General features: G+C 45.8%; 2 protein-coding genes across 2 annotated transcripts; one reads left to right on the top strand and one right to left on the bottom strand.

Moving 5' to 3' along the window:
- Positions 1-3,590: 3,590 nt before the first annotated feature.
- On the top strand, positions 3,591-8,320 carry LOC119329796 (two-component response regulator ORR22-like). Its single transcript, XM_037602887.1, has 6 exons — positions 3,591-4,456; positions 4,842-4,994; positions 5,122-5,532; positions 5,648-5,724; positions 6,773-7,879; positions 8,049-8,320. Exons 1-6 carry the CDS (start codon positions 4,297-4,299, stop codon positions 8,118-8,120), a joined length of 1,980 nt encoding a protein of 659 aa, XP_037458784.1. The 5' UTR covers positions 3,591-4,296; the 3' UTR covers positions 8,121-8,320.
- Positions 8,321-8,571: 251 nt separating this feature from the next.
- LOC119332660 (probable histidine kinase 2) lies at positions 8,572-15,533 on the bottom strand. Its single transcript, XM_037605821.1, has 7 exons — positions 15,471-15,533; positions 14,009-14,215; positions 13,543-13,661; positions 11,692-12,071; positions 10,555-11,132; positions 9,194-10,348; positions 8,572-9,086 (listed from the first exon to the last, which is right to left on the bottom strand). Exons 1-7 carry the CDS (start codon positions 15,531-15,533, stop codon positions 8,868-8,870), a joined length of 2,721 nt encoding a protein of 906 aa, XP_037461718.1. The 3' UTR covers positions 8,572-8,867.
- Between the last annotated feature and the right edge of the window lie 6,031 nt (positions 15,534-21,564).

Below are 21,564 nucleotides of genomic sequence, written 5' to 3'. Positions count from 1 at the left end.
GATCATCTTGTCACCGGCATGACACCATGATCTCCATCATCATGATCTCCATCATCGTGTCTTCATGAAGTTGTCACGCCAACGACTACTTCTACTTCTATGACTAACGCGTTTAGCAATAAAGTAAAGTAGTTTACATGGCGTTCTTCAATGACACGCAGGTCATACAATAAATAAGGACAACTCCTATGGCTCCTGCCGGTTGTCATACTCATCGACATGCAAGTCGTGAATCCTATTACAAGAACATGATCAATCTCATACATCACATATCATTCATCACATTCTTCTTGGCCATATCACATCACAAAGCATACCCTGCAAAAACAAGTTAGACGTCCTCTAATTGTTGTTTGCATGTTTTACGTGGCTGCTATGGGTTTCTAGCAAGAACGTTTCTTACCTACGCAAGACCACAACGTGATATGCCAATTGCTATTTACCCTTCATAAGGACCCTTTTCATCGAATCCGTTCCGACTAAAGTGGGAGAGACTGGCACCCGCTAGCCACCTTATGCACCAAGTGCATGTCAATCGGTGGAACCTGTCTCACGTAAGAGTACGTGTAAGGTCGGTTCGGGCCGCTTCATCCCACAATACCGTCGAAACAAGATTGGACTAGTAACGGTAAGCATATTGAACAACATCAACGCCCACAACTACTTTGTGTTCTACTCGTGCAAAGAATCTACGCAATAGACCTAGCTCATGATGCCACTGTTGGGGAACGTAGCAGAAATTCAAAAATTTTCCTACGTAACACCAAGATCTATCTATGGAGAGACCAGCAACGAGTAGAAAGGGGAGTGCATCTACATACCCTTGTAGATCGCTAAGCGGAAGCGTTCAAGTGAACGGGGTTGATGGAGTCGTACTCGTCGTGATTCAGATCACCGATGATCAAGTGCCGAACGGACGGCACCTCCGCGTTCAACACACGTACAGCTCGGTGACGTCTCCCACGCCTTGATCCAGCAAGGGGAGAGGGAGAGGTTGAGGAAGACTCCATCCAGCAGCAGCACAACGGTGCGGTGGTGATGGAGGAGCGTGGCAATCCTGCAGGGCTTCACCGAGCACCTACGGGAGAGGAGATGTGTCACGGGAGGGAGAGGGAGGCAACCAAAGGCCTTAGGTATGATTGCTCCTCCTTTTCCCCACTATATATAGGGCCAAGGGAGAGGGGGAGGGCGCAGCCTTGCCCCCTCCTCCAAGGAAGGGGTGCGGCTAAGGATGGGGAGGAGTCCATCCTCCCCAAGGCACCTCGGAGGTGCCTTCCCCTTTGAGGACTCTTCCCTCCCCAAGTTTCCTTGCGCATGGGCCTCTTGGGGCTGGTGCCCTTGGCCCATGTAGGCCAAGGCGCACCCCCTACAGCCCATGTGGCCCCCCGGGGCAGGTGGCCCCACCCGGTGGGCCCCCGGGACCCTTCCGGTGGTCCCGGTACAATACCGATGACCCCGAAACTTGTCCCGATTGCTGAAACAGGACTTCCTATATATAAATCTTTACCTCCGGACCATTCCGGAACTCCTCGTGACGTCCGGGATCTCATCCGGGACTCCGAACAACATTCGGTAACCACATACAAGCTTCCTTTATAACCCTAGCGTCATCGAACCTTAAGTGTGTAGACCCTACGGGTTCGGGAGACATGCAGACATGACCGAGACGTTCTCCAGTCAATAACCAACAGCGGGATCTGGATACCCATGTTGGCTCCCACATGTTCCACGATGATCTCATCGGATGAACCACGATGTCAAGGACTCAATCGATCCCGTATACAATTCCCTTTGTCTAGCGGTATTTTACTTGCCCGAGATTCGATCGTCGATATACCGATACCTTGTTCAATCTCGTTACCGGCAAGTCACTTTACTCGTTCCGTAACACATCATCCCGTGATCAACTCCTTGGTCACATTGCGCATATGATGATGTCCTACCGAGTGGGCCCAGAGATACCTCTCCGTTTACACGGAGTGACAAATCCCAGTCTCGATCCGCATAAAACCATAGATACTTTCGGAGATGCCTGTAGTGCATCTTTATAGTCACCCAGTTACGTTGTGACGTTTGATACACCCAAAGCACTCCTACGGTATCCAGGAGTTACACGATCTCATGGTCAAAGGAAGAGATACTTGACATTGGCAAAGCTCTAGCAAACGAACTACACGATCTTTGTGCTATGCTTAGGATTGGGTCTTGTCCATCACATCATTCTCCTAATGATGTGATCCCGTTATCAACGACATCCAATGTCCATAGCCAGGAAACCATGACTATCCGTTGATCACAACGAGCTAGTCAACTAGAGGCTCACTAGGGACATATTGTGGTCTATGTATTCACACGTGTATTACGATTTCCGGATAATACAGTTATAGCATGAATAAAAAACAATTATCATGAACAAGGAAATATAATAATAATACTTTTATTATTGCCTCTAGGGCATATTTCCAACACCCAGAGATACCTCTCCGACAATCGGAGTGACAAATCCTAATCTCGAAATACGCCAACCCAACATCTACCTTTGGAGACACTTGTAGAGCTCCTTTATAATCACCCATTTACGTTGTGACGTTTGGTAGCACACAAAGTGTTCCTCCGGTAAACGGGAGTTGCATAATCTCATAGTCATAGGAACATGTATAAGTCATGAAGAAAGCAATAGCAACATACTAAACGATCGGGTGCTAAGCTAATGAAATGGGTCATGTCAATCAGATCATTCAACTAATGATGTGACCTCGTTAATCAAATAACAACACCTTTTTTATGGTTAGGAAACATAACCATCTTTGATTAACGAGCTAGTCAAGTAGAGGCATACTAGTGACACTAAGTTTGTCTATGTATTCACACATGTATTATGTTTCCAGTTAATACAATTCTAGCATGAATAATAAACATTTATCATAATATAAGGAAATAAATAATAACTTTATTATTGCCTCTAGGGCATATTTCCTTCACTTATATGACTTTGCTATTTGTCGGTGTGTTTTTGCGTGTGTTGGTGTTGGCTGTGTGCATCCTAACTATGCAGAGGCCGGATGTGTGCTCTTTGGGTTTATATCCTCTCGATGCTCCATGTTGAGCCAATAAAATACACCCTTTGTTGAAAAAAATGGCATACAAGACAATCCACAAACAAAATTAAGAAATTGGTTCAAACGCTCATGGCTTTCTCCCCATGACCACTCGACAACAGTACTAGCTCTGTACATTAATATAAGACGTTGTTCGCAGTTCAATTACATTAGTTTATAGAGAGTAGCATATATTATCTCTCTCACATACATCACCATTCTGCATTTTTTATTTCAGTTCACCCCACAGTAAAATGTGAAAATAAAAAACAATGCTGCAAAAATCAAATCACCATGAATGGAAAAACAACCGGAGCAAGCAAGCAAGCACCCCCAACTGCCATGCCATCGGAGGGTTCTGGCAGGTGGGTCCCACGGGCTCCTCCTCATGTAGTCTTGCACCATATGCGAACGCAGCGAGCACTCCCACTCCGATGACTGACCCCTATAAATCGGCCACCAACAGTCCAAAACTTTGCTTTCCATCGCCATCTCGCTCCGCCTGCTCGCCCCTTCCACCTCCCCAAACAACACCCCTCCCACCTCACCAAGCGCGCTGCTGCTGCTGCTGCTGCTGCTGCGGTGGTTTGGCTGCTTCCTCCTCCTCCACCTCTTCCCCCTCGTCGTCTTCTACCTTTGCCCGCGTCGGTTGCTTGCTGCGGTGTGGCTGAGCTGAGCGTACGGGCAGGCAGGGCTTGCTTGCTCGCTTGGGCACCCGGAGTGTCGCTGTCCGCCTCTGCCTTTCCTTTCCCACTCTCTGTTTTGTGTCCTTGCTCTCCTTTGGCCTTTTGCTTTCCCAACCTCTCCCTTCCCGGCCTCAATAATGACGGAGGCGCCGCGGCGGGTTCGTTCCTGAAGGCCTTCTCCCCCCGTCCCGTCTCGTCTCCGCCGGCGTGCCAGAATCCAAATCCACCTGCAGTTTTTTCCTCTCTTGTTCCCGGAGTAATTTCGGTTCTTGGTTGTTTGGGGCGGCTCTAGCTTTCCCTTCTGTTGTGTTCAGGTGGTGTTGGTGTCGACCGCTCGGGGAAAGCTCCCTTTCTTCTTGCTCTTAAGCTTCTCAGAGTTGGCTCGGTTGTGCCCAGCTAGGCCTCGTTCTTGCTGGGGATTGGGTCGATTGGGAAGTTTTGTCCTTAGGGTTTGGTAGGAGGTGCTAGTTCACAAGCTGTTGTCAAGTTGCTCTGAATTGGCGCGAATTGGGATGCTCTTGGACGCCATGATGATGGAGGCCAGGAAGGGGATGATGGAGAGGGAAAGGGAGAGGGACCAGTTCCCCGTCGGCATGCGGGTCCTCGCCGTCGACGACGACCCCGTCTGCCTCAAGGTTCTCGAGGTCCTCCTACGCCGCTGCCAGTACCATGGTCAGTGCCTGCTTGCACTTCATTATAAGAAACTTCATTCTGTTGTCACTTGTTAGTCATGTCACCTGCAGCTAGTCAATTGTGGTTTCACTTATCAGTCATCTGATGCTGTTCCAGCGAGTTTGCTCTGCTATCTGCACTGTACTAATTACTCTTGCTTCAATGCTTCTGAAGCTGCAAGAGTTTTCACATGCAGAGTAGTATAAAACAATCTGCCATGTTCTGAAATGCATATCACAGACATAAATTTTAACACTCTTGCAATGCAATGCGATATATATTTTTTTCTTTTCGAGAATGATAGTTATTATGCATCCTCTTCTTTCAAGTTTCAACAACAACTGTAAACTGATATCAGAGCCCCTGCTTGCTGTCTCTTGAACAGTAACAACCACCAACCAGGCTGCCACTGCACTGAGGCTGTTAAGGGAGAACAAGGACATGTTTGACCTGGTCATCAGCGACGTCCACATGCCCGACATGGACGGCTTCAAGCTCCTCGAGCTCGTGGGGCTCGAAATGGACCTCCCTGTCATCAGTAAGCTCACAACTTCCTTCATTGCTTTTTTTGGGCACTTTGTTGTTGAGTCATGCTCTCATGCTGCTTTCACTCACTGTGTTGAAATATGGATGTTAATGAGATACTTACCATTCAATTCGTGTAGTGTTATCGGTGAACGGGGAGACGAAATCCGTGCTCAAGGGGATAACCCATGGCGCCTGCGATTACCTCCTGAAGCCGGTCCGGATCGAAGAGCTCAGGAACGTGTGGCAGCACGTCGTCAGGAGGAAGTTCAGCAACCGCGAGCCGAACAGTAACCTTGATCTCTGCAAGGAGATCAGCAAGCCGCCGAGCGCCGACTCGTACCACCGGCTCGGCCAGGCGACGTGTGACAGCCACAGGTCGTGTGACCAGAGCAACAGGGCCGGCAAGAAGAGGAAGGAGCCGCACAGCGAGGAGGAAGACGAAGGCGAGGACAACGACGACGCCGCGGGGTCGAAGAGGCCGAGGGTGGTGTGGTCAGTGGAGCTGCACCGGAAGTTCGTCGCCGCCGTCAACCAGCTCGGGATCGACAGTAAGAAAGAAAAAAAAACACCTCCCCACGTTGCCTTTTGCTTTATGTTAAATGTTCTTGCAGGCTACAGCATACCCATTTATGCTCGTGTCCTTTCTCTTGCTGCTGTTTGCAGAGGCTGTGCCCAAAAGAATACTCGAGCTTATGAACGTGGAGAAGCTCACCAGGGAAAATGTTGCGAGCCATCTGCAGGTATAGCGACATGGCATTTACTTCCATCGTCACCTTTACCTGTGTTATCTCTTTCGTTGGTCACAGGAAGAAAAACTTTTACAGAACTTTTGGTAAAATTATCTGCAAATGGCCTTATTTTCCTGTGTCGAATTAAGAGGGCCAACTTATAACAGAGTCCTTATCCCCTTACTGTATTTGGTATCGACACACCTATTAGTTGCAGAGCAGAGCTTAATTTGATATCATGGTGTTGCAGAGCAGAACTCTTTCAACAAATAAGTTAACATGTTCCTGGTGTTCGTGCAAAATGAGTTAAGTAGTTTAATTTTGCGGCTACATAGTTTCACCTTCACATTTCTTCCTTTTTCTTGTCAAGTTGAATATGTTCAGTTGGTCTGAAAACAAAGAAACATTCAGTTCAGTTATACTGAATCTTTCAGAAAACCTGAAGGAGATATCTAATACAAATATCTGATTATTCTCCCAACCATGTAGGCTAGTAGATTATATCTAACTACACAGGTATAAAATGCTCAAATTAGTATGTACTGTTGTACAGGTTTAATGCAGAGTAATTAGGTAATACTGCTGTACAAGTTTACTACAGTATTTTGGCATGCACTGCTGTACAAGTTAATGTTGTATTTTGGTATGTACTGCTGTACATGTTTAATGTGGTGTTTTGGTATGTACTGCTGACTTTATTGTAGTATTTTGGCTACATTGTTTCACTTCTGTAAAACTGCTAGAAGGAAGACACTGACACCACCCTGTCCAGATTACAGCGCTACATATGTAAACTGAAATATTTTTTAGAGAAATGCAAAAGCTTTGCATGTCAATGAATCCACAAATAGAAAATTTATTAACAAGCCTACATTAAAAGGTTAAGAAAATCCATCAGCCTTTTCTATATCCTGGAGTGCTTTTATGTACCAGTTTAGCAAGAATCTCCATGCCAAACCAGGAAGCAGTTATCTTAAGACTGTATATCTCATGTTTCAGAATTCTGATGATTACATAAGTTCCTCCATGTCTAATCAGGTTACTTTGTATGCCAATGCAGAAGTACAGGCTATACCTCAGACGGCTAAGTGCCGTGGCATCACAGCAAGCCAGCATTGCTGCTGCTTTTGGAGGCAGAGACCCCTTCTTGCACATGGGAGCATTTGAAGGACTTCATAGTTATCATCAACCCTTTGCCCCTTCTGCTGCTCTTCCATCTTTCAATCCACATGGACTGCTGAGTAGTGCTGGTGCAGCAGCATTTGGGCTTCAGGACCTTGCTTCTCCCAAGGCAAACCAGTGTTCTAGCAGCAACGGCGCAGTAAGTCATTGCGCCGGCGATACCAATAAGTTCCACATTGTGAGCTTACAAGACAACCAACAGGCAGATTTATCGCAAGGCTTGACCTCATCGTCGCTTGGGCAGCCTCAGCTCCAGCAGAAGTGGATCCATCAAGAAACCAATGACCTGTGCTCTGTCTTTTCCGGGGGTGCTCTGGCTAACACTCTGTCTGGCACACTCCAAAGAGTTACAAGCAGTTCATTGCCACCAGAAGATCTTTTGGAATGCACTACACACATCAAAGTTGGAGCCCATCCATCAATAGGAATACCAACTGCAAGTTCAGGGCTGCTTGAAAGGTCTGTCGGAGTTTCCGCCGATTTCCGGGATTCTTGTATATCTCAGCGGTGTGCTCTTCTAATCAGTGATGGGTTTTCTGTTGACAAGTTACCGTTGCACATCCCGTTCGATCGAGTTGGCGCGACAAAACTTGACGCTAGCTTTGTGGCTGGAGAACATGAGATGGACCAAAAGGGGATATTTTCGGAAAGAATGGGTGTTAGTGTTTGTCCTTCTGAGAGCCTTATAGTAGCCAGCAATGCCAAATGTAGAGCTAGTTCCTCTGGCAGTACAATTCTGCCCCTTCCTCGTGATACCGAAAGACATTCAAAATACCTCCAGTTTGGGGCTGCAAGCAACTCCAGACATAGAATGGATGGAATGAGACAAGACCATAGACTGAACAATGATGGTTTTAGCTATGATGGTGGTGCCATTGTTCCTGAGCAGACCGATATGTATGATTTGGGAGTTCCAAAGCTGCAGGGTGGGTTCAATTCCAGCAGCTGCAACTTTGATGGTCTTCTCAATTCTATAATAAAAGTGGTAAGAACCTCAGTTATGCTTGACTTTACTCTTCCCCCCTCAAAATTTCACTATTTCGGATAGGCATATTTCCTTTCAAATCGTTTGCACTGATCAAAGCTAAGTAAACCCTATGTTCCTAGATTTTCAATGGTGTTTCTTCTGAACCCTTTTTCTGATTTCAACGCAGGAGAACGACGAAGTGCCATTCAATGAAAATGACCTCGGGTGTGAACTTTTCCCACTTGGTGCGTGCATATGAGAGATAGTACTAGTATTTAGGCAAGTCCACTGCAGACCTAGAGGAGACTGTACAGTTATTCCTATGGGTATTTATCAGCTATGCTTGTGTACACTACTAGATATACAAGGTAGCTAGCCAGGGATTTCATAGCTTGTAGGAATCTGTACTTTCTTTCTCCAGAGAATGGGCAATGGAAGCAAATATATGGCGTCTAATCACATGCTCTGAAAACACAAACAGTTTGTCTAATTCACATCTAGATGTTTTTTAGTGATGTCACATCTAACCTTCTAAAAATAACTACACAGCAACAAGAAATAAAAAAAAGCTGGGACAAAAAAATTAGACCACAAACATAGTGCTTATCAGGTTAGATGTGACATAACTATGTCACATCTAGATGTGTGCTAGACAGACCCAAACACAAACTCCGGAAAAAAAAGAACTCTGAAAACACCAACTCTGGAACTCAAAACTTAACCATAATTGTTTCTGGAAATTCAAAATTGACAATACATTGTCCAAGAGTAATTCTGGAAATAAACCTGACCTGATCTTGATACAACAACAAAGTTCAGCTGCTGCTGCTAAATGCTACAAACTACGATAATGCCCCTGGTCGCATGATCAAAACTCGAGATGTAGGTGGGTTTTCAGTGACTAGGATGACAACTGCATTCGCTGGCTGAAAAACCACCTACACCTATCTTGATATTTGATCATGTGACCGGGGAACAGGGAACAGGGAACGAAGAATCTCCGCGATCAGTTATTAACTTGGCTGCAGAGGTCAAGAACAATCTGTGCGATTGTCGGCTTGGGTATTGGCTTGGTCAGGTGAAGATCCATCCCTGCCTCCATGGACTCCTGCAGCCCCTCCTCCGCGGAATGAGCGGTGAGCGCGATGATCGGGGTACGGATGCCGTAGCGGCTTTCTTCCTCCCGGATGCGCCTCGTCGCATCATACCCATTCATCACTGGCATCTGAAACAAAGAAGATCGAATTGTCAGCAACGTCAGATTAAATCATCTTCAGGAACAAGAGAGATGGGGCTGATGTGCTTGGCACGTTGTTTGCTGGAGAAATGTACCTGGCAATCCATGAAGATGACGTCGTAGGGCATGGCCACTGTGTCCACATGGCTCTCTGAGACGCCATTTGCACTCTCAAGAGCCTTTGTAAACATGGCCACGGCCATGGCGCCATCCGTGGCGACCTCCACGGTTGCCCCGTAATTGGTCAGTATCTGCTTCTGGACTACCTGCAGCAGCGTGGTGTCGTCCACCAGCAGCATGCGCATCCCCTCCAGCGGCTTGCCCTCTCCAGCATTGGCCGCTCCCTGGGGCGCCGGCGCCGGCGCTGCCGGCGTGATTTCAGACGCCTCCGCCGCGGGCGTGATTTCAGAAGACGCCTCCGCCGCGGGCGTGATCTCAGACGCCTCAGCCGCAGAGGTCTCATCAGCAGCCGGCAGTTCTTTCATGGCTGTACCGAGCTGCTGCGGCTGCTGCTGCGTAAACGGGTTGGCATGGAGGTCTCTCATGACCTGGAGTAGCTTGTGCAGCCGGGAGCCGTGGATGGGCTTGCGCAGGTTGAGGTCGATGCTCGCCGCCTCACTGAACCTCCTCAGATCCTCGGAGGGGGTCTTGAGGTCCGTCAGGCAGACGATCCTGCACGGCGCCTGCTGCTTGATCCTCGCCAAGCTGGCCGCCTCGGGGGCGACCTCATCGAGCCTCCCGCCGGAGACGTCGACGATGACGAGCAGGCCGAAGAGGTGGAGGTGCCCGCCGTGGCTGCCGGCCATGCCGCTGCTGTTCCGCAGGTGGCTGACCATCTCCTTGGAGCTGAAGCACCGGTCCGTCGTAATGTTGGAGTCGCCGCTGCCGACGCCATGCAGCGACGACGTCGACGCCGACCTCAACGGCGAGGCGCCGGCGGCGGAGCGCGCCTTCTCGAGGGTCGGGACGAGGAACTCGGGGCGCGTGACGGGCCAGACCTTCATCCCGAGGCTCTCCATCCACGTGTACAGGATCCGGCGGGTCTCGTCGCCGTGGGCGAGGAGGACGCAGTGCCCGCCCTTGAAGCAGGCGGGCTCCCTGAACAGCGACGGCGGCATCCTCCCTTGCTCGAGGTCCTCTTCCACCTCCGACGCCTCGCTGACCTTGAGGAAGATGTTGAAGCCGAAGCACGTCCCCGCTTCTCCTGGCTCCTTGTCCTTGATGCTAATTTCTCCTCCCATCAGACGAACCTATGTTTACATCAACAACAACAGCAAACAAAACTATAAGTAAACAAGAAAAAACGAAAACATTAGTGAAAAATATAATTTTCTTTTCCAAACAAACAAACACGAACACACACACATCCTACCCATGAAGAATACAGTTACGGCTAGTTAACGTTGATGCACTTGACAAGATTTTAACATGGATGAAAAAAGATGAGATCACTTACAAAGGATTGCACAATTCCAAGTCCGAGCCCGGTGCCACCATGCCCTTCCTTCACTTGAACGTAGTTCTCAAACACAGACTCCCTCTTTTCCTGGGGTATGCCCACACCAGTGTCAACCACCTCGAAGTAGAACTCGACCGAATTGGGATCATTTTGTAATGACATTCGGCTATTTTGTTCCGAACGGTTCTCCTTCCTTCCAAGCAGCCGCCGAAAGATCCCACCCGTGCGGCAACGGGGGGTGAACCTCGATGGGGTGCTGATTATGGAGCTCCTCATGATGGGACGGTTGGCCCATGCTCGAAGCATGACGTGGCCGTCGTGTGTGAACTTGATGGCGTTGCCGAGTAGGTTGTCAAGGATTTGTTTGATACGCTTGCAGTCGCCCATGGTGGCGGTGCACCGGAGCATGGAGAAATCACAAGGGTCCCAGATCACTTCGACGCCTCTTGACATGCCGACGACGTTCGCCAGGTCCATGGATTCCTCAAGGACGTCTGCCATCCTGAACTCCACCTCCTCTAGCTGCATCTTCCCGGACTCCACCTTGCCCATGTCCAGTATCGTGTTAAGTATATCTGCATGTACACACACATGTATAAACATGGATGATGAGTCAACATATGCTCAGTTGAGAACACAAATATGGTATAAAGTTCATTTTTTCGGAAGTAATAAACTTTTTTGCTTTATGCACTCAAAGGCGCGCACAAAAAACATGATGCGTAAATGTGACAAAATTTGCCCAGCAGCAAAATAGATAGAAATATTGAAACTTTATAAGTTTACTGGCTGCTAACATAGTGATATCTGACAATTCGATTTGAACTATCCTAAACTTTATTTCTTGTACAAATAAAATGCTATTTCTTTACCAAACAGAGATTGATTTCTTGCATATTTTAAATTTTATGAGCAAATTTGATACCTTAAATGTATAACAGCTGGGATATTGCATACCCTACACCTAAGACTGTAATTAAATTATTTACAGAAACTTTACTTCTATGACATGCAATTTTATAATGCTATGATGACATTAGCTAAATTGCCAAGTACGGATAGACTACTAAAAGGTAGCGCAAGCTATTCATGGTATTGTCATGCATGGTACGTAGGGCATGGATGCAGACTGACCCAAGAGCTTGTTTGTGCCAATGTTCATCTGGTCGAGGTTATAGGTGAGATTGGCGTTGCTCTCGGCCTCTACCCGGGAAACGTCGATGAGTCCAACGACGGCAGCGAGTGAGGAGCGGATGTCGTGGCTGGCGCGGGCGAAGGCATTGCTCTTGTTCATGCTCTTGCGCTCCGCTTGCTGGAGCGCCTCCTTCTGCCTCACCAGGTCAGCCTCTAGAGCCGCCTCCCGCGCCCCGGCCCGCCACAGCGCCCGTGCCATAAGGATGCACACCAGCGTCGCGATCGCCACGACCGCGCACACGACGCTCACCATGGCCACCCCCATTCGCCGGACCTCGGCTGCCCCGCTCCAGTCGCTGACCACAAGACGAACTCCCTGAAAAACAAGAAGAAATACAACCGGAGATACTTGTCAGCCCTCCCGATAAAAATTCTCAAACATGCATATGCGTGCTATGCTACGAAGAAAATAATTGTTTTTTACAAGAGGCTGTACGTCAGGTTGTTTCCATGGCCTTTATCGAAAAAAAAAGACTGTTTCTATGGCGCGCGAGGCGCCGCCCGGCCTGGTCGGAGAATTATCAAACCAGCGCTCGTTCATAGGCGACGGATGGCAAGATCAGTTTCAATAAAAGTACACTAGCAGATGGGAGATATCCTAATTGCACTAGCACATGGGAGATCAGTTTCAAACCAGCGCTCGTTCATACGCTGTAAATAAATTGCAAAAGAACTGATGGGAGATATCCATGAACGACAACCGGTGATATGCATGCAAGACACTAGCAGATGCAAGAAAAGTACGTAGGAGACGATCGAGCTCACCACAGTTTTGTGCCAGAGCTCCGTTTGGGGAAGAACAGAAGGAGAAATCTTGCTTTGGGGAAGAAGAGGAAGAAGAAGACTTTGTACTCTCCATTAAGATTTTCTTCCTAATTTTGGGATCCCTTGATTTGGAAAGTTTTCAGTTTTTTTACATGCGAAAGGAAGGAAGCAAGATTGTGTACGTACTGTCAATAGCTAGGAGCGATCCCTGTTTTTTTTTCCTCACTCCAAGTCGGAAGGATGTTTATTGAGGTCGCCAAAACAAAAAAACGTTTTATTAGTTTTTTTTTTGCCAAAGTCCCCTTAGCTCATCTAACCTTTTTTCATTATCCGTTGCTTTATAATGTATAAACAGCAAACTTGGAAGAAATATTACATGCTGGGATTAGTTCTTGACAAAAATAATGCACAGGAATTACGTTAGATAGGCTGTGTGCACGTTGGTGTACGTATGCATATATGGATGGCCTGTGATCGATGCTAGATGGACGCGTTACCAGGTTCACTCCGGAGAGGTCGAAGCTCGTGCACGCGACTTGGTCCGCCCCGACGGCGCGGAGCACGAGCTTGCCGGGCGCGCCAATGGCGGACGCGGTGCATTCGGTCTCCGACGGAAAGGCCTTCATCAGCTTCGCGTCGTGCTGGCCGGGCTTCCCGCCGTCCAAAGGCTTGTAAACCGGCGGGGCGCCGCCGTCGCGCTTGTCGGTGATCGCGTAGTACGTCCGCGCGACGGGATCGGCGGCGGCGTCGCCCTGGCTGGCGATCGCCAGGACGTCGACGGGGACCGCTGCGAAGACCACGCCCGCAGTGTCACCGACAGGCGCGGAGAAGACCACCATCTGGACGTTGGAGCTGACCCACCCGGACCCGAGGGCCGCGGGCGAGCCGCTCTTGGCGTCGGCGAGGACCTGCGTCGCGTTGGGTAGGTGCTCCGGACTCGCCCCTGGGTCAGGGCGGCCGGTGGGACGGCCGTTCACCGGATCAACGGCCTGGGTGTGCCATTGGCCGCTCTGGCTCCCGAACTTGGCTCTCGGCTGGCCGTTCTCGCCGCGGTAGTACGTCAACGCGGCGCCGTCCACGCTGGTGTATGATATCTCGGCCAGCTGCGGCTGCATGGCCAACGCCATGACCATGTATGGTCCCACCTGTCAGGTCAAACATATACGTAAATGTTAGATGTATATTTGCACGTAGTACGTGTTGCTATGTTATCTTGGACGTGTCCTACATCAAAAAAAATGCACGCAAAAATTATTTGCTTGTATATGCATGCGTATATTCATATCAATGCTCGCATTACTACGAAAATCAGAACAGAATCATACACAATAACCAGTTACCGGGTCGGCCCGGCTAGTAATTAAGATTTGTTATTTAAAGTAAGGAAATAATTGTGGTTCAAAAAGGAAGTGCATATACGTGATGAAACTAATCACGTTTTACATAGAAAAAATGCATAATTTAATTAACCCAAAGGTTCTTGGTTAATTACGTATCGGAAATAAGATGATTCATTGCTGGGGATCTGCAGAGAGTGCGCGACGACGGCGGCGGAGCGGTTGGCTTCCATTAGAGGCTGCACGCCGGCAGCGACGTGCGCCAGCGACGCGTCCATGGCGCTCACGGCATCATCATTTATGTGCGACGAGATGAAAGAGTAAGCCAGACCCACTACGACCACGATGATTCCATGGGCGACCTGCATGCGTGCAAGTGCAATAAAAGTGTGACGTCAGATTTTTTTTTTTGCAACATGTAAAAAGTAAAATAGAAAATGCATAAATATTAAATTAAAGTGTCTTTTTTTTTTGCGGATAAATTAAACTGTCTTTTAGGCTGACGATGCCTCGACAAGCGGCGTTGCATTGTGTTTCAACTCGTCTAACGATAACATTTGTTGCACAAGTAATAAGTCAAGATTTCGAGGGTTTTCACTAATCTAAAGATATAATTTGTCGTGAACATCCCGCTAACAGATCGCCTTTGGGCTCATCTAACGACAACATTTGTCGTGACATTCCATGGGTAGATCTAACACACGGTGACCAGAAAAACAATTCCATGGGTAGATCTAACACACGGTGACCAGAAAAACAACATAGGATCATACGACAAAAGGGAGTTCTTTGACTCGCCACTGCCTCACACATGTGGGGAGATATCTGTGATGTACGGAGCAGAAGCCAAATTATATATCAAAATCTACATAGATGTATTTTTAGAGCACACCTTACACAGGTGAAAGGACACTAATATTGTACGGAGCGGATTCCTAATTACAAGATAAAATAAAATTATATTTACTTTTTGAATTCATGCCTAAAACACACGTCGGAGGATATCCATCTTGTACGGAACAAAATCTTCAATTACAAGATGAAAAATTATGAAGATCTAGTTTTCATTGTTATCTAAAGAAAGAGATCTCGCATGCCTGACACGTGCAGGATGATATCTGTAATATACAGAAATGAAACATAAACAATAAAAATCAGTTAGATCTACTTTTCAAATCTGCGCCTTACATGCATAGGAAGATATCTATATCGTACGAAACATAATTTAATTGTAAGACAAAAATCATTAAAATTACTTTTGAACTCACGCCTATGCCAAGAGACCGGGGGGTAATCCTCCTCTTCCAAAAGAATACCGTACCACTACATAGATCTATTGTGGAGATCACATACCCACATATGCGGAAGGATGTCTTTGTTGCACTAAGCTTAAGTAAGATGAATCCCTCAAAAAAAAAAAAGCTTAAGCAGATGATAACCTCGCAGATCTAGTTTCCGCTCAGGTAAGCAATAGTTGTAGGTGGAAGGACAAGAACCAAGAAATGAGAAAAGCCATGAAGTTTTTTTTAAGAGAATAGCCATGAAGTTCATATAGAAGAACAAGTATTAACCATGAGTTTCACAAAAAGAAGCCAAGTACTATGAATGTTCTCATACCAGTGGGATTAAAGCCCAAGAACGTTTGAAGGAACTACCCCACTTGCCAACCTCTCCAGCCATCGCGGAAGTATTGTAAAGTATTTTACAGAAGCAAATCTTTGTTAGGTGTTCGTGAGTATTTGTTTCCTAGGTATACGGCCTTTTATAGATGCTCGGAGGAATACACTTTACACATTGAGGGTTTTTTCCGCTCTGAATTGTGGGCTCAGAGCGCCGCCGGTTTTTTAAATCCGCCGTCGCGGTTTATTATACCACTTTTGGCAGTATTTCTCCTGTACCGCAGAAAAAAAATCGATATTTACCCCTGCACCGCAATAAAAAAGAAGTATTTATTCTAAAAAAAATCAGCATTTAACTTCGATATCTAATATCAATGCACGGCTCGGTAGTAGACACACGACGAGATAGAAAAAGGGATACTACGCGATCTTGTAATCAATTGCCAAATCTGAGCACAATGAATTATGTTTTCCTCCCGTTCGAATAGTTTGGGCGGGCGTGAGGCAGTGTTGGCAGCCGCACGATCGCCATAAGGCCATCCTGTTGTGCAAGTGAACACCGATCAATTAGCTTCCTGTCTTAAGATAGCATTATCATTAGTTTTGTTAAGTTAACTCTTCGTTACGTTTGATGCTAAATATAGAAGCACAGGCTCGACTTATGTTGAACTAGCTCCGTTACCAGGACAGCTAGGATGAACCAGGCCCTTTTCCTCAAAAAATAAAATAAACATGAACCAAGTCCTTTCCTAAAAAAAAAGATGAACTGTGTATTGCTTTTTTTAGCCTGTGACTTACTTATTCAAACTTGATCGACTCGTTCGATGCTCTGTCTAATGCGTTAATTATCAGCTGAAAATCTCAAAGCGCGGAAATTGAAAAGTTCTATTTATTTTGTCCGCACACACACGACAAGTTCGAGCGTTCCTCTTGTGTGCCGAGTGGGCAATATGTAGAGCCGTTCGTGTGAGACCGTACAACATGTCACCTATATTCCATTGAAAATAAACGATAAAAAAATACAAGACTCATACGCAATTCTTTTGTGCGTATTATAGTTAGTGGATATGTCATACTCCCTCCGTTCACTTTTATAAGTCATTTAAGACAACTCAAAATAGGCTATTTTGTATGTTGTCTGAAATGTCTTCAAGGACTTATAAAAGTGAACAGAGGGAGTATTGTTTTCAATGTACACATGTAGCTTATTTGCCTCACTATTACTTGCACAATTTTTTTAATCAGTTCTATCTCATATCACAAAGAAAAAAGCGAATACATTCAAATAACGAGGTAACTAAACCCACAAGCATAGAAATAACCATAAACAAATGATGAATTATAACCAACACCGTCGGCTGCAAAATTCAAGCCAAACCGTAACCAAACTCGTCGTCGTTGCCCCACCTAGCTCTCGCCGGCGGAGAACAACATCGAGAATCTTAGTCAGTGAAGACCTCTAGAGGACCACATCTTGAATGGTCGCAATGGTAGACGGCCGTGTATAACAGGTATTAGCAATCATGCCAAGAACATTTGGCATGGGGGATCTAGGAAGGCAACCACACTCATATTGCCAAACTAGGCCACTGACATTGCTCGCAAAGGCTCGAAGGAAAGAGTTGTTGAAGAAGACGACACCAGTCAACGATGCCTCGCCAAAATAGCAACAAGAACCACAACGTCGTCCAAAAAGGCCGACGAGAACGAAAAATACTCACAATCTCCTTGGCAACACCTCACCAAACACCGTCAAGACAGTATTGGAGTCGTCACTGTTATTGTGATGTCCGTGACACCAAAAACTAACCAACGAACTTTTCCTACACATCAAATGAGAGATGAGGATCCCCTCCCTCTGTCTCATGGTGTAGGAGCTGTGACCGAGGACGGATGGGAGCAGGGAATGGATATGGGTAGAAGGTAGCGATGGTAAATGAAGGTGTTGTTTCGGTCATTTGTCTTTTTGGAGAAAAATGGAACTTCATTTAAACGATTGCACGACACAACTTTTAATTAAGACATAATAGACAAGGTTGGCTTGAACTTTTCAAACCACACCCAAGAAAATATAATACCATGTCCCACCAAATCTCTTGTGATTGGATCATGTAGGTATGTGTGTGTGTGTGGGGGGGGGGGGGCATGGATCTTATGATGATGGTAATTTCAACATGCACGTTCTTTAACAACCCTTAGGAGGCTATACTTGTCCCATTATCATGATCATGCCTTGATAAAGCCATCTCTAAGGTAGGATTGGCCACATCTTTCGGTTTCCCTTGAGTTGAAAGTTGGAAGAATTTTTTGTGAGAATTTTTAGTTAGAAATGCATGAATGTTTATTTAAGCCATCTGAATTTTGTACAAAATTAAACAATTAATTCAAAAAATTGTAGATTTTTGGATACTAAATTTTGGTTGAAAGTGGCATCACATGCTATTTTTTATGAATATTGTTGCATTTAGTTAGAAATATGGGTTTCCCTTTATAAAAGGTGTGTCATGTATGGTTGAAAGTTGTTCATAGGCTCCCATGACGCCGTGCTCATCACTGGTAGTCACCTTCTATGCATGTCCCTTAAATAATTAAGTTAGAACAACCAAGAAGTTGAAGGGAAGGTTTACAGGATGAGAACAACCAAGAAGTTGAAGGGAAGGTTTACAGGATGAGCCACCGGTGGTGGTCAATTTCCAAAAATGGGAAAGGGTGTGGCGTTTCCTACAATGGTAATGGGACGGTCTTGTGTGTTATTGTAAATTATATTGATTTATATTCAAATTTGTTTTCTTTTATTTTTGTATGACGTGAGAGCTGACCCTTTTTATGTTTATTGCCACCAATGGAGGGGGGGAGATTTTTCCCAGCAGATCACAACACACACCATCTGACTAATCAAAAATAAAAATAACATGAAAAGGAAGCCTACGAAATCTACAACTTAAAAGCAATTGCCCCATCTGGTGGATAGCATGAAAGGACCACCCGTCAATTTATTTGTTCGTTGATCCAGTTATCTTTGTTTTGCAGTAAATATAAACAATTGTGGGGATGCAACTTAAGCACATGAGCACCCTAGTGAGTATATACACTACCCCATGATTAATAGACAATGTTCACATTCAACATAAATATCAGAATGTACTTGGGTGAATACGTCATGATTGATTACATAAATAAACCATAAAGGCTGGTACATTTGTACAAAAGCGTTTCGTTATTGAACTCGTTTAATTGAAGCGGTAAACGTTAAAGAAGTAGTGGACCCAATTAGGCAGGGAAGCTTTTCCCAGCAGACCACAACACACACCCTCCGACTAAAAGAAAAGAAAAATAACGTGAGAAGGAAGCCTACGACATTTACAACTTAAAAGCAATTGCCGCATAAGGTGGACAACATGGAAGGACCACCCGCCAATTATTCGTTTGTTGATCCGATTATCTTAGTTTTGCAGTAAATATAAGCAGTTGTGGGGACGCGGCTTAAGCCCATGAACAACCTAGTGAGTATATACACTACCCCCATGATTAATAGACAATGCTCACATTCGACATAAATATCAGAATGTACTTGGGTGAATACATCATGATTGGTTACATAAGAAAAACATAAAGGTTGTGTACTGTTGTACAGAAGCGTTCCGTTATTGAACCTCATTTAATTGCAGCGGTAAACGTTAAAGAAATAGTGGACCCAATTAATATGCCAAATCACATAAAACCCGGCTATGATTGGCTGCTGGTTCTTGTAGTAAAACCATATATGCCGATAGTTAGTAGGGTAAGTTCTTATTTTCCTTTCCTAGCCAATCACAACAAACCTAGTTAGCACATTGAATTTATTCACACACTACTAGATATAGTACATAACGTTTTCTTCATGACAAGATATATCAGAGTTACTTTTTGAAAGTGCATCCATTGTCCTCTAGTGGATTTTGATGATCTCTGACAACTTGATTAAAGCAACTAAGGGCATCTCCAACAACCATTACTATAGATTACACGTCTGTAAACTATATGACATGGCACGTAAAATCAAAAGAGTGAGAAAGAAACTATTGTTGGGAGGAGAAACTGGCTCATCACGAATACCAAGACAAAAGTGGCCAAAGAAGTGGATTGCGATGATTGGAATGGCTCAGGGAGGGTTCTATTTATAGATGGAGGGTGACAGTGCGTTGAGCTCGTCCAGAGAAGAGATGCCAGTGGACTGGGAGGGAGAGGAGCTCAGGCTAGTCTTGGGGAAGAAGTAGTGCGATGCAGAGAAGCCAAGAGCGCGCATGCATAGTGCAGCGCACTAGGTGGGGTAGGCGGCACACTCGCGCGCTATTCCGCCCGATTGTGCTTCGGCTGCTTCCAGCGTGCAGCCTGCCGGTGTCAGGAAGGTGTAGGGCGAGGCCAGGTGGAGGTGCGGGAGGTTGCTGAGTGGCGGGGGCAAGTGATACGTCTCCATCGTATCTACTTTTCCAAACACTTTTGACCTTGTTTTGGACTCTAACTTGCATGATTTGAATGGAACTAACCCGTACTGATGTTGTTTTTAGCATAATTGCCATGGTGTTATTTTTGTGCAGAAATAAAAGTTCTTGGAATGACCTGAAACTTCACGGAGAATATTTTTGGAATTCATAAAAAAATACTGGCAAAAGAATCAACATCAGCGGGCCCACATCATGTCCACGAGGGTGGGCGACGCGCCCACCCCCTATCTCGTGGGCCCCTTGAGGCTCCACCGACCTCAACTCCAACTCTATATATTCACGTTCAGGGAGAAAACAAATCAGAGAGAAGGATTCATCGCGTTTTACGATACGAAGCCGCCGGCCAAGCCCTAGTCTCTCTCGGGAGGGCTGATCTGGAGTCCGTTCGGGGCTCCGGAGTGGGGAATCCGTCGCCATCGTCATCGTCATCATCAACCTTCCCCCATCACCAATTTCGTGATGCTCACCGCCGTGCATGAGTAATTCCATCGTAGGCTTGCTGGACAGTGATGGGTTGGATGAGATTTATCATGTAATCGAGTTAGTTTTGTTAGGGTTTGATCCCTAGAATCCATTATGTTCTCAAATTGATGTTGCTATGACTTTGCTATGCTTAATGCTTGTCACGAGGGCCCGAGTGCCATGATTTCAGATCTGAACCTATTATGTTTTCATGAATATATGTGAGTTCTTGATCCTATTTTGCAAGTCAATAGTCACCTACTATGTGTTATGATCCGGTAACCCCGAAGTGACAATAATTGGAACCACTCCCGGTGATGACTATAGTTTGAGGAGTTCATGTATTCACTAAGTGTTAATGCTTTGTTCTGGTACTCTATTAAAAGGAGGCCTTAATATCCCTTAGTTTCCAATGGGACCCCGCTGCCACGGGAGGGTAGGACAAAAGATGTCATGCAAGTTCTTTTCCATAAACACGTATGACTATATTCAAAATGCATGCCTACATTACATTGATGAACTGGAGCTAGTTCTGTGTCACCCTATGTTATAACTGCTGCATGAGGAATCGCATCCGACATAATTATCCATCACTGATCCAATGCCTACGAGCTTTTCACATATTGATCTCTGCTTAGTTACTTTACCGTTGCCACTATTACAATTACTACAAAACCAATACTGTTACTTTTGCCACCATTACCATTACATCCATATTACTTTGCTACTAAATACTTTGATGCAGATATTAAGTCTTTCAGGTGCGGTTGAATTGACAACTCAACTGTTAATACCTGAGAATATTCTTTGGCTCCCCTTTTGTCGAATCAATAAATTTGGGTTGAATACTCTACCCTCAAAAAATGTTGCGATCCCCTATACTCGTGGGTTATCAAGTCTATTTTCTGTCACCGTTGCCGGGGAGCATAGCTCTGTTCTTTGAGTCACTTGGGATTTATATCTGTTGATCACTATGAGGAACTTGAAAGATGAAAGAACCAAGATTTTTCCCTCAACTACGAGGGGAGGTAAGGAACCGCCATCTAGCTCTGCACTTGATTCACCTTCTGTTTTGAGTAAACTTGCGACACCTACACCTGCTATTTATTCTAATATGTTGCAATTTATTGATGATGCCACTTCTGC

The sequence above is a fragment of the Triticum dicoccoides genome, chromosome 7A (assembly GCF_002162155.2).
Source record: "Triticum dicoccoides isolate Atlit2015 ecotype Zavitan chromosome 7A, WEW_v2.0, whole genome shotgun sequence".
In the NCBI taxonomy this organism is placed as follows: Eukaryota; Viridiplantae; Streptophyta; class Magnoliopsida; order Poales; family Poaceae; genus Triticum; species Triticum dicoccoides.
This window is presented reverse-complemented; position numbering and strand designations above follow the sequence as displayed.

Excerpts from the sequence above, each read along its gene's own strand:
- LOC119332660 (XM_037605821.1), bottom strand. The coding sequence starts at position 15,533 with ATGGCTGGAGAGGTTGGCAAGTGGGGTAGTTCCTTCAAACGTTCTTGG. Across the intron at positions 13,662-14,008 it reads AATCATCTTATTTCCGATAC|GTGGGACCATACATGGTCAT; the intron begins GTAATTAACCAA and ends TTGACCTGACAG. Across the intron at positions 10,349-10,554 it reads TTGGAATTGTGCAATCCTTT|GTTCGTCTGATGGGAGGAGA; the intron begins GTAAGTGATCTC and ends ATGTAAACATAG.
- LOC119329796 (XM_037602887.1), top strand. The coding sequence starts at position 4,297 with ATGCTCTTGGACGCCATGATGATGGAGGCCAGGAAGGGGATGATGGAG. Across the intron at positions 4,457-4,841 it reads ACGCCGCTGCCAGTACCATG|TAACAACCACCAACCAGGCT; the intron begins GTCAGTGCCTGC and ends TCTCTTGAACAG. Across the intron at positions 5,533-5,647 it reads CAACCAGCTCGGGATCGACA|AGGCTGTGCCCAAAAGAATA; the intron begins GTAAGAAAGAAA and ends TGCTGTTTGCAG.